This window comes from Lycium ferocissimum, chromosome 8 (genome assembly GCF_029784015.1).
Source record: "Lycium ferocissimum isolate CSIRO_LF1 chromosome 8, AGI_CSIRO_Lferr_CH_V1, whole genome shotgun sequence".
Classification (NCBI taxonomy): domain Eukaryota; kingdom Viridiplantae; phylum Streptophyta; class Magnoliopsida; order Solanales; family Solanaceae; genus Lycium; species Lycium ferocissimum.
In genome coordinates, this window is record NC_081349.1 from 11,359,797 (window position 1) to 11,371,692 (window position 11,896).

Genomic DNA, 11,896 nt, shown 5'->3' on the forward strand with positions numbered 1-11,896 from the left:
AGTCTCGAATATTTTAGGTCAAGTGGAAAACTAACATGGTATTTTGGGGGAATATCATAACGCAAACTATTAGACTCATAAATAATTTTTCCGTCCCAAAACAAAGAAACCCTAACAGTTTGAACATCCTCCATTTTTTTACTAATTTAGAAGTTGGAAGAATTTTTGTGTTTTCTTTTCGTCCAAAATCCGCATTATATAAGGTTTGAATGAGTTTAAAGGTGTCATATAACACAACAAATTATTGCGCCATGCAACTTTACGTCAAATCAAGTACGGATGGACGGTAAAATCTACTAAAAATTCAGTGGAATTATTGACTTATATAACGCAGGAAATTCCTGCGTTATACAAGTCAGTATAGCACAGTAAATTAATACGCTAAAGGACTTAACTGAGCCGTTATAGTTAAGTCTTTTAACACAGTAATTTATTGCGTTAAGGATACTTTGGTACAATTTTTGAACTTAACTGAGTCATTACAGTTAAGTCTTTTAACGCAGTAATTTATTACGTTAAGGGTACTTTGGTACAAATTTTTTTTCTTGGAGTATTTTGGTTCATTTCTTGTATTTTGGGGTCATTTAGGTCCCGGACTCATAGTTTCACTCATTTTATCCCTTCAAAAACCCACAAAACTGTCGATGAGCCCGTTTGGCTTAGCTTATAAGTTGCTGAAAACAACTTATAAGCTGTTTTCAACTTGTTTGAGTATTTGACTGGTCAGCTTATGAGTCATTTTATGCTTAAAATAAGCCCAAAAAAAATAAATTGACCCGTTTGTCGTTGCTTTTTTTAAGCCCATCCAAACAGGCTCCATTTTAAAACTCCTTTTTGATCTCTCAAAACTTTTTTGTGTCCCTCTCACTCGCTCTTTCTCTCTCGGACACATCACATATAAAAAACAAAAAACAGAAAACAGAGTTGATAAGATTATAACTTTTGTTTATTCCTATTTATATATATTATACTAGTACTAACTAATACTAATACACCAAGTTGTACTCCTGTGTTTCCCAGAATCTGGCTGTTTTTATGATGGAGAACAGTAAAAACAGTGCTGGTTTTTCTTCTCCAAGAACTGACACTTTCCCAGCTGGTTTAAGGGTTCTTGTTGTCGATGATGATCCTACTTGGTTGAAGATTCTTGAAAAGATGCTTAAGAAGTGTTCTTATGAAGGTTAAAAGACACCCTTTTTACTCTTTTTGTTTGTTTTATTTTGTTGCATCATCTTGTATTTTCAAGCTTGAATTATGTTTTTACCACTTGAAAAAGACACTCTTTATTTTTTTTTTACTTTGTTGTATGATCTTGGATTTTCCAGCCTGAATTCTGTTTTTACTACTTCAAGAAGACACCCTTTTTACTTTTTTTGTTTTAGTTTTGTTGGATGATCTTGGATTTCAAATAGTTCATTTCCTTAGCTTGATCTTAAGGCTATATTTCATAGTTAGTTACCTTTTTTTTTTGGTTAATTTTTTTTTCATTTGCAGAATCTTGATGCCCTTCTATGTGCATGTGAAAAGGTGTCTACTGTTTAGGGCTAGAAAGTCCTAGAATGATGTACTCCTGCGTGTAGGTCCCAAAGATAGGGAATATTATTACAGTACTCATCTGTTGATTGTTAGAATATTTTCCATTGAATCATTAGAATGGAAGAGTGGATCAAAAAGTAAATAATGCCTTTTATGTTTGAAGTTAACTTTGGGTTCTATGCTGATTTAGATTGTTGTTTCTGCAAAGTTTAAATACGACTTCAAATGATCCTTATTTTTCCTTTGGGCCAAGCTTATGGAGGCATCAAAGAGGAGGGGAAGAAGACTTAATTCTTAGGATTTTCAGACTGACACTCAACTTTGCCTAAAAGAACCATCTTGAAGTTATTTTTAGGCGGACAGTTGAATATTAGATTTTGTTTCATAGCTCCATTGAATTTTTTCACCTCTTTGGGGATGTAAATGTATCCCTTCGAGTTCTAAACTTCTTCTAATTCGTCTACGTGGAGATCATGCTTGAGTAAAAAATAAGTAAGCTCTTTGTGGTTTGATAATTTAATTGGTCTATAGCAAGTTGGAGTTATTTGATGAAGTTAGTGCTATATATTGTAGCACGCGAACTCCTTTATCAATGGCTACTTTACCACATTTTTGCCACTAATATCAATTGATGATTTCTGATTATCTTTGAATCAGAACTTTTACAAATTCTCATACTTGTATGGTGCAAAATTTTATTTTCTAATTCAGGAGTTAGGTCGTCTATAACTAGCTGTGTGACGTGCTTGTGGTTTTGATGTTGATGCAGTGTTAAACTGATAGCTTGTACTGAACTTTTACTGTAAGATACCAATGCGCGTGTTATCTCTCCAATTGTATTACTTTGGTGCTGAGGCAGAGAGCATATTGTTGCTAATGAGCCGCTTGCTCATAATTTCCCATGCCCCACTGAAATTTCTAGATTGCATGCTTGAATTATCGATGTTTTATGCACAACAAAGATATCAAAGACTTAAAGTAGATCCACTTATCTTTAATTTATAGTTTTTGGTTTCTGAAGACCTTTATTACTGGTTTCTTTCAGTAACGACTTGTGGTCTAGCACGAGAGGCTCTATATCTGCTCCGAGAGAGAAAAGATGGGTTTGACATTGTGATCAGTGATGTTAACATGCCTGACATGGATGGATTTAAGCTTCTGGAACATGTTGGACTTGAGATGGATCTGCCCGTCATAAGTTAGTTCTCTTTCATTTAAGACTAACTATGTTTTGTTCTAGACTAATTACTAATTGTACTGATTTTTCATATACCTTTTACAGTGATGTCTGTTGATGGTGAAACAAGCAGGGTGATGAAGGGTGTTCAACACGGTGCATGTGATTATCTCTTAAAGCCTATACGGATGAAAGAACTTAGGAACATATGGCAGCATGTACTCAGAAAAAAGATGCAGGAAGCAAGGGACATTGGAAATCATGAACTGGACCAATATGATGAAGTGTGGATGCTTAATGGAGCTGAAATCCTTTCAGGAAAGAAGAGAAAAGATTTTGAGAATAAGCATGATGAAAAAGAAATGTCTGATTCAAGATGTGTTGATTCTTCTTCCATGAAGAAAGCCAGAGTAGTTTGGACTATAGAACTTCATCAGAAATTTGTCAAGGCTGTAAACCAGATTGGATTTGACAGTAAGTTCATTGAAATTTCTTTTTGCTCTCAAATAAGTTGCACCAAATGATAAAAACCAAAACTTTAGTTCCATTCATGAAGTTTTTCTCTACATATTTCTAGTAATTATTTTCTTGGGATATTGTGATAATGTTTATTTTTTGTTCTGCAGAAGTTGGTCCCAAGAAGATCCTTGACTTGATGGGTGTCCCATGGTTGACTAGAGAAAATGTTGCTAGCCACTTGCAGGTGAATTATTCTTACAACTTGAGTTTCTTATGAGGGACATTGGCATGCTTTGCCAGCATATATAGCAAGTTAAGCCAAAACCTCTCTCTTGTAAAACATTTCATGCAAGTTGCCACACCCTAGAATCAGGTCCAGTTAGTGAAAAGGTACCTGTCTTTAGATCCAGGGATTGCAATTAAGAGATATATTATGGTGATTAGAGATAAATAAAGAAAAGATGGCATGTCTATTCACCTTAGTTTGGGATAAAAAGTGAAACTCCTTAATTTACTATGTTAATGTGAAGGGTCTTCTCTGATTGAGGTTTCGTAAATTTAACGGTGTAAAAGATCTCATAACAATATTATTTTCTTGCAGAAGTATCGCCTCTACTTGACTAGGTTGCAGAAAGAAGATGAAGTTAAAGGCTCATTTTGTGGGATGAAGCATCCAGATGTTTCTTGTAAAGAAACTTCTTCAAGTCTCAGCCTTCAGAATCCAGTGGATGTGTGCACCGATGTTACAAAAGACAAGCGTGGTGGTGTTTCTGAAGACAAAGCTATTGTTCATAACGGGAAGGTAAAGGGTGTTGTTTCAATGCCAACGGCAGAGCCTAGGTCTGTGGTTGAAGATAACTTTGATTCTCAGACTGCTGGTTCAAAGATAGGCCTCAACGATTCCTTTGGATTGATCAATACTGATGTAAAAAGTGCTACGGTACCCACACCATATTGCTCTACTGGAGAAGCTCCACAACTTCCATACAAGCAAGACTTTCCACCACATTTTCAATCAGAAAATGGGTTAAGTCACCAGCCACTGCCTGTGCTTTCTCATCAAATCGCAGTTGATCGCACACGAGCGACAAGTATTCTCAACCATGTACCTTCTCGTGAAGAGAGGGACAGACATCCAAATACAGAACCTAAACCTTCTTTCTTCAAGAGCAAAAGTGAAGGAGCAGGAAAATTTTCTCCAGTAGAAAGTACTGTTAACTTGTTTCAACCTGTGAGCCATCATCAACAAACAAATTTTCATACTCCCGAGCAAATGCCAAGTACTACATGGAGTGCGACGAGTCACAATGTAGTCAATGTTACGCAATCAAGCGCAAGAAATCTAACTTTGGGAAGTGGATCAATTGTTGCATCTCTAGGCGGGGACATGTGTGGTGCTTCTATTCAAGGGGAATGTTTTCCAGCTAATAATGGTCTTTGGAACATAGAACAATTTGATTACAATGATCCACATCCCATTTCTGGAGTTCCAACATGCTTGTATGATACATTGAGGTTTGATTATGAGTATCCAATTGATTCATTGGATGGTATTGTGATGGACCAAGGTCTGTTCATAGTCTAACCTTTATCCCGTTGGAAGCTTTAGATGGTAGACGTATATATGCATTGCTCATCAACAACTGCCATGTTGCTTCTCGACTAAAGATAGCTTCCCATGAAAGGAGGAGGGGGGGCCTTGTAAGGAAGTGCTTTTGATTTTGGTGGGGTGGAAGATCATCTTCACAAAAATGTACTTGAGAGCAATGGCAAATTTTTAGTACAATAAGCAAGTTTCTTGAACAACTTACTAGTCAAAGCATGCTTAATTATCTGGTATTGTAAGTAGATTTAGTGAGGCCCAGCATGCAAATTGTTGTGTTACCAAAAAGGAGCTTTTGCAACTTGTTACTATTATGAAGGTTTATACAAGATCTGAAAGGGAAACTGCTGGAGTGTGGTCCAGTCACAAACTCTCCAATCAATGTTTTTATTCTGTATTAGCTTTGCACAGATGCCATACCATGTAGCTTTACAAGATTTTAAAGGAAAGCTGCTGTAGGTTGGTCCTGTCACAAAACAAACTCTTGAGAGAATCATTATTTTTATTCTGTATTAGCTGCATAGATGCCAAAATCTAAGTAAATCATCTAGGAGTATTATTAAAAAATTTACAAATTCAGCCGAGACCAAAAGCTCATATTTTATTTACATTCGGTTGTTGCGTCATTAGGAATATTGAAAAATGGAACATGCAGAATTTCACCACTCGAATGGAAATACAAAATTGATACCCTACTGTATTAGACATTTGGAGCAATGTCTTAAACAGCCTATAAGTGATGTATGCACCCATTTGCAGTCCCCCGAACTTCAAAATTGAAAAGCAGCAGCAATTTATCAAGTGTTTGGAAAACGCTCTGTATGGATCAGCAGCCGTCTTAAACTTGGATATTTGGAGAAGCATTTTCCCGCGTACTCTCACAGATATATTTGGGGTTGTCGGATCTACCTTCCACTGGGAAATGGTTTGAAAGGCTGTTTTCCCTTTTAACATCTTTCGATCCCTCAGGCTTCCCTGAAAGCCCTGAAAGCCTCCAAGGTTGTCGCTGTTTGTTGTCTTGGATTTCTGACACTGGCTTCCTACTGAATTTAGGTGAACAATGCATCTAAAAGCCACAAATGGATAAAGGTGAGAACCAAAATGTTTACAATTTCAGCAGCAAATAAGACTTTATCAAGTGTCCTTGACCAATATCGGACTTCAGCAAGTGACACGTCTAATAGGACAAATCTCTATCAAAACATCTAGTTTTGTCAATGGAAAGAGAATAGTACCTTCTTCAATTGATTACTTGATGATTCTCTTTCACGATGAACACTTGCATTTGGTTCAGTTCTTGATTGATGAATGCTTCCATTTGGTTTAGCTCTTGATGTAACCACTTTAGAACTATCCGTGGCTTTCTCCTGCAATTGAGACAACTCTCTTAGCATATTGTTGTGAAAATAGAAAAACTTCTCATTGATTTGATTAACAACGTACAAGAGGTGCTTGCATTTGATTGAATAGTACCTTCTTCATTTGATTACTTGATGATTCTCGTTCACGATGAATGCTTGCATTTGGTTCAGCTCTTGATTGATGAATGCTTGCATTTGGTTTAGCTCTTGATGTAACAACTTTAGAACTACCCGTGGCTTTCTCCTGCAAAATGAGACAACTCTCCTTCCTTAGCATATTGTTGTGAAAATAGAAAAAGTTCTCATTGATTTGATTAACAACGTACAAGAGGTGCTCTTTATATATTAATCTGAGGCTACGTAAAAATTATGTATGATTTTCTCAACTCAAGCACAATGGATTCACTTGATATTCTAACATGCTTCCTTCAAACTCAAAGTTGAAAGGCCAACTTGAGTTTTGCTTATTTTGAAAAATTGACATTGAAATCTCACAATCACCAAAAAGGAAATAAAAAAAACCGTGTCTGGCATTCTTTCATCCGGAAGTCGGCAGTACACAAAAAGGAATCTTTCTCAATCACTAAAAAGAGACATCGTGTTGCAAATACCCAGAAATATTATCAGCGGAACTCAATTTGGTAGAACAATGACAAGAAATTCAAGATTTAGAGGAAGAGGTTAGTCATGTAAAAAGTAGCAACATCGATCGCTTGAAAGAGAATGGTGGTTGAATGATCCTAGAGGAGCGGCGTCTAAACGGTTGTCCAGAGATTGGAGCACTAGTTGCCAAATAGAGGAGCATCTTTGGGCACCAAAAGGAAGAAAAGTCGAAGATTACATTGGCTAGGCAGGAAGTACAATTGGCTGGTACCGCCCGCCGGCAGCAGTGATCATAGAAGCTCTGACACCATGCAAAATAGAAGCTTCTCATTGGCTTGATTAACAATGTAAAAGAGGCACTCCTTAATTATGAGTCTTAGCACTCCTTAATTATGAGTCTTAGGCTATGTAAAAATTTTATGATTTTCTCTATTCAAGCACAATGAGCCTAGACGTATATGAATCTAGACATATATTCCCTTGATATTCTAACGCCGCTGAAAGAAATTAAATCTTCTTCCCTGCTTTGGCACATGAGACCGATTCCGCCTCATTGATTCAACAAGGTTGCAACTAATGGTGACAGCTAGCTTGTCATTGGAAAAGAGAACAGTACCTTCTTCATCTGAATACTTGATGATTCTCTTTCCTGATGAATGCTTGTATCTGGTTTAGCTCTTGGTGTAAGCACTTTAGAACTACTAGTCGCTTTCTCCTGCAAAACGAGACAACTCTCCTTCCTTAGTATACTGCCAAATGAAATTCAATCTTCTTCCCTGATCATGAACATGATTACCAGTTCCACCCCATTGATTCAACAACGTTGCTGCTTAATGGTAACAGCTAGCTTGTCAAGGGAAAATAGAATAGTACCTTCTTCATTTGATCACTAGATGATTCACTTTCATGATGAATGCTTGGATTTGATTTAGCTCTTGATATAAGCACTTTACAACTACTGGTGGCTTTCTCCTGTAAAAAGAGAAATCAACTCCCCTTAAAAAGAAATTCAATCTTCTTCTCTGTTCAGGCACATGAGACCAATTCTAACCCATTGATTCAAGGACTAATGATGATATTAATTTGGAAAATGTGTAAATTCAATTCCATGGATATAGTGAGATGGTCTGCAAAATACACAAATTCATATTTTTGGTGATTTTATCTATTATTGACTTCCTTGTTCATTCCATGGAGAAAGGAAGACTGTTAGGTCCCCATTCCTAATTGTATGCTGAGTACCGTTTAGTAAGCCTATATTTAACATATGGTGCCTCTGGAAATTAAGTATGGGAATGACCTTTGGTTTGGCTTGTCGCTGCTCTTTTTCTGCCTCCTTTGTGTTCAGCTTTTGCTCTAGCTTCTGAAAAAACTGAAGTGCAACAGATTACAAGTGACTTATCAGATTCAGAGGATGAAAAAAGGAACTGAAACATAGGCGTCGATTAGCTCTTCATGTACCTCTCTTCTCTTTGCTGCTCTTTCTTCACTCCTTAAGCTGAAAGGAGAAAATACAGTAGGGGAACATGCTACGTTTCCATGCTTGTTTATTGATTTGAGGTTTCTGCAGCAAAAGGTAAAAAGCTTGAGCTCAATAAATCCCAACTAAAGTAACTTGTAAGGCAAACAATTGTTATTTGGAACATGGCCTTTTATTTGCCTCTAATTGCATCACTTAAAATTTAATACATAAAAAATAGCAGAAAGGCACTACATCGACAAAAATATATTTAGAACTGGAACTATTATTGAAGTCAAACGTTAAAGTCCATGCATATAAAAAAAAACAAAGCTCACTTTACATTCTTCCCTCAACAGATAAAAGAAAGTCCTTGTCAAACTGAAATCAATAAGCAAATGGTAAAAAAAGGCAAATTCCCAAACAAAATATGAGATGCCACAAGATCTCACCCTGAGTGTGATAGCGATTCACCCTCTTCTTTTCTGCTTCTACAGCATGATTGGTCAGTTCTAGCCCTGCAAGCAAAGAGTTTGACCCATTCAGTAAAATGTTTAGATAACTGATGTACATTGACAGCTTCATCAATAAAGAAAGTCACAGCTTCTGGAGAGACATTTGGATGCTCTATCTTGTCTTCATTAACCTACTCTTTCAGTTCTTAACCTACTCTTTCAGTTTACCTTCTAATTTCTCGTTGAGGGGTTTCAGAAGGACGCTTTGATAGCCCACTTACCGATGCCTGCATTTTCCAGAAAGAGTTAAATGATATGATACGATCAAATAAAATAACAGAAGAGCAACTTATGCAGGAGAAATTAAGGACAAAGATCAATTAATGCACCAGAGTTGAAGTCTGTTGAACTTTGCTGTCTCTAGTTGTTTTGGTGATAGATCTTACAATTCTTGAATTCACTATCTTTTCAAGAATCGGAGACAATCTTTTCTTTTTTTCCTCTCTGTGAGAAGAAAACTTGATTGACATGTGACGAGATTTTGGATTTGGTCGCTTTTTGTCAATCAAAACTTTTCCATTCTTTCCACTAGTTGGAGCAAATTTATCAGTCACTACAGGTTGCAGAGCTGTCGCCGGTTTGACATGAGATTTGAACCTTGATGATTCATTCTTATTTGCTACACTAGTCGTTAAGGATAATGGTTTCTTCGGCTTCTTCTTCATTGACAGCATTGATTCTCCCGCCATAGCAGCATTCTACAAGATTGAAGCATGTTCAATTACATATTAAAGAATCCCAGTTTAACAAAAAAAGAAAAAAATAAACTAGGTAATGGTACAAACCTTTGTTTGTGTCTTCTCCTTTAGTTGTGCTATATTATCACTTGCCTCTACAACAGCATTTTCCGGCTGATCCAATGACTTGACTTCATTCTCTACTGGATAAGATTGTTCGGTAGAGTTTTCAGTCTCAGCAATTTCCAAGTTAATTTCTTCATGAGCAGGATAACAGCCAAAGGTAGTTGTGTTATCCTCCTCACTTCCCTGCACTTCTTCAATACCCATATCACTGCTATTCTCTGGCAACTCAGAGCGCATTGTGCAGTTATCAAGGTTTGGATTTGTCACATTCAAATGGCCATTCTCAGTGGACTTGGATTCCCTTTGAGAATCATCAATTTTCAACTCTTCCTCTTCTCGTTGTGTTTCTTCAATACCCACATAACTGTTAGTCCCCGTCAATTCAGAGTTCACTGTGGAATGATCATTGTTTTGATTTGTCAAGTTCGGATCAGATGACTTATCAACTGCTGCATTTTGCTGCTCTAGCAACAAGGCAGCTTTTTTAGCAGCTGCTCTTTTATGTTGAGCCTCGAAGTAAGCTTTCTTCTCAGCAACTGAACCAGGCTTTGCATACTTCTCAACTTCCTCAAGATACCGATTGTGAGTAAATGAGGACCACTTCTCCCAGTCCAGAGATTCAGACATAAATCTTCCAAATGACACTGAGGTTGTTAATGCACGTAAAGGGTCTCCCTGTAATGAGGAATTTTCCAGCTCAGCTTCTAAATGCAAAACTTCCCACAGATCAATGTAGTAGAATTGCAAATGATTTTTCAATCCATACATTCATATTCCCCAACATGCTTATTGAAAGCAATTTCCATGACTAAGGGTGTGTTTGGGTATGAAGGAAAATGTTTTTCTTAGAAAATGCTTTCTTGGAAACAAGTGGGTTTCTTACAAGTTTTTAGTGTCTGGTAAGTAAGCAGAAAGCTATTATCCTAAGAACATTTCTATGTAATCTAGCAACACAACATTTCTATGTAATCTAGCAACACACAATAGGGGTGAGGGATGGGGTGGAAGTGGGGGTCCGGGGGTGGTGGGGGGGGGGATCAAGGGGTGGGGTTGGGGGTGTTGGTTGGGTGGGTGGGGAGGAGACAATTAACTTGGCATGTCCCTAATGGAAATTGTTTTCCGCATTTAATATGGAAGTCATTTTCCTCATTTTTAAGAAACTTGTTCTCCCAGATGTCAAAACATTTTGAAAACAGATTCTTCCTACATACCAAACGCACCCTAAAGTCGATTCAAATAGCTCATAAACTATGAAACAATAACAGAATCCTAAAATAAAGAACAACTATACTGCTGCTGAATCAGAACACACAAAAATAAGCTCTACTTTAGGGACCATAGAGAACGTTAATTCAATAAAGAATTGATGATAACACCACCAACAACGAGAATAACGACTACACCTCAATGCCAAACAAGTTGGTATTGACATTATGAACTCCTTAATTACATTCCACTCTATACAATTTGGACCAATTTCATTAACAGAAATGATAAACAGTAAACAAATTATGTCAACATTAGATTTGCATCTAAACACACCCAAAATCTCAATTATGAATCAGTAAAGAATCCTAGACATAATATTGACAAAAAATCTATTTTTGAATGTAGTTCAAAAATCCTTCTATCCAAAGAGGCAAAATATTGCATTTCACCAAGATCCATTAGCTCAAATATTCAAAAAAGGTAAAAATTGCATTTTTACCATGACCCATTTTCTCAAATATGAAAAAAATGAACAAGTATGACAAAAAAGCAGTAAACTTCAATTAATTCATTAACCCTCATAGGCAAAGGGGCAAAAGATTGCATTTTACCAAGACCAATAGCTCAATCTTCTTTAAAAAAAAAAAAAAAAAAAAAAAAAGGAATGTTGTTAATTGGACTAACCTCAGTACGTTCTTGAGAAGGTTGAGAAAAGGATCGTACCAAGCAAGATTCACCCATTTCCTTTAGCCTCTAAAACTAAAACAACCCTCTTTTTCAACTAGTTTTAACTATTTCTTGAAACCTAAAGAAGGTGTTTTTGTTCTTGAGAAAAAAAAAATTCAATTTTCTTGGATATGCAGAAATGGAATGGAACGTTATGGTGAAGAAAATGACTTATTTTCCCATTGAAATCAGAGAGGAGGAGCCTAACGGCTAGTTTTCTTTCTTTTGGATTTTTTTTTCTTCAATATACTATTAATTCTGCTAATAATAATAATAATAAACCTTAGCTGATAAGGATATAGTTTGAATTTTGTATTAATTAATACCCGTAAATTATTATCTGTCTTAATTACAGACATTATAACGGCTCAGTTTCCTAAATTTACTGGGTTTACACGGATGCGCCCCCCTTTAATACTAGTTGTCTTTCCCTTTTTCTTTTCTA

General features: G+C 36.4%; 2 protein-coding genes across 3 annotated transcripts; one reads left to right on the forward strand and one right to left on the reverse strand.

The window, feature by feature from the left end:
- Positions 1-908: 908 nt before the first annotated feature.
- On the forward strand, positions 909-5,148 carry LOC132067232 (two-component response regulator ARR11-like). 2 transcript variants are annotated; one of them, XM_059460393.1, is made up of 6 exons: positions 909-926; positions 1,021-1,180; positions 2,582-2,734; positions 2,819-3,187; positions 3,340-3,416; positions 3,774-5,148. In XM_059460393.1, the coding sequence occupies exons 2-6, from the start codon at positions 1,036-1,038 to the stop codon at positions 4,755-4,757; spliced, it is 1,728 nt and encodes a 575-aa protein (XP_059316376.1). In that variant the 5' UTR covers positions 909-926; positions 1,021-1,035; the 3' UTR covers positions 4,758-5,148. The 2 variants fall into 2 exon arrangements, with proteins under 2 accessions (XP_059316376.1, XP_059316377.1); XM_059460394.1 differs by lacking the exons at positions 909-926; positions 1,021-1,180 and adding an exon at positions 1,656-2,028.
- A 211-nt stretch (positions 5,149-5,359) lies between these two features.
- LOC132066018 (protein WVD2-like 7) lies at positions 5,360-11,546 on the reverse strand. Its single transcript, XM_059459424.1, has 12 exons — positions 11,410-11,546; positions 9,499-10,191; positions 9,043-9,411; positions 8,882-8,940; positions 8,651-8,716; positions 8,201-8,303; positions 8,040-8,111; positions 7,613-7,711; positions 7,356-7,454; positions 6,249-6,380; positions 6,011-6,142; positions 5,360-5,841 (listed from the first exon to the last, which is right to left on the reverse strand). Exons 1-12 carry the CDS (start codon positions 11,464-11,466, stop codon positions 5,614-5,616), a joined length of 2,109 nt encoding a protein of 702 aa, XP_059315407.1. The 5' UTR covers positions 11,467-11,546; the 3' UTR covers positions 5,360-5,613.
- Between the last annotated feature and the right edge of the window lie 350 nt (positions 11,547-11,896).

What these genes read in the sequence shown, in the direction of transcription:
- LOC132067232 (XM_059460393.1), top strand. Translation starts at nt 1,036, where the DNA reads ATGATGGAGAACAGTAAAAACAGTGCTGGTTTTTCTTCTCCAAGAACT. An exon ending in GATGGATCTGCCCGTCATAA is followed by an intron (nt 2,735 to 2,818) that starts GTTAGTTCTCTT and finishes TACCTTTTACAG; the next exon opens with TGATGTCTGTTGATGGTGAA. An exon ending in AAACCAGATTGGATTTGACA is followed by an intron (nt 3,188 to 3,339) that starts GTAAGTTCATTG and finishes TTTGTTCTGCAG; the next exon opens with AAGTTGGTCCCAAGAAGATC.
- LOC132066018 (XM_059459424.1), bottom strand. Translation starts at nt 11,466, where the DNA reads ATGGGTGAATCTTGCTTGGTACGATCCTTTTCTCAACCTTCTCAAGAA. An exon ending in AGGAGAAGACACAAACAAAG is followed by an intron (nt 9,412 to 9,498) that starts GTTTGTACCATT and finishes TCAATCTTGTAG; the next exon opens with AATGCTGCTATGGCGGGAGA. An exon ending in CTAGTGATCAAATGAAGAAG is followed by an intron (nt 7,455 to 7,612) that starts GTACTATTCTAT and finishes CTCGTTTTGCAG; the next exon opens with GAGAAAGCGACTAGTAGTTC.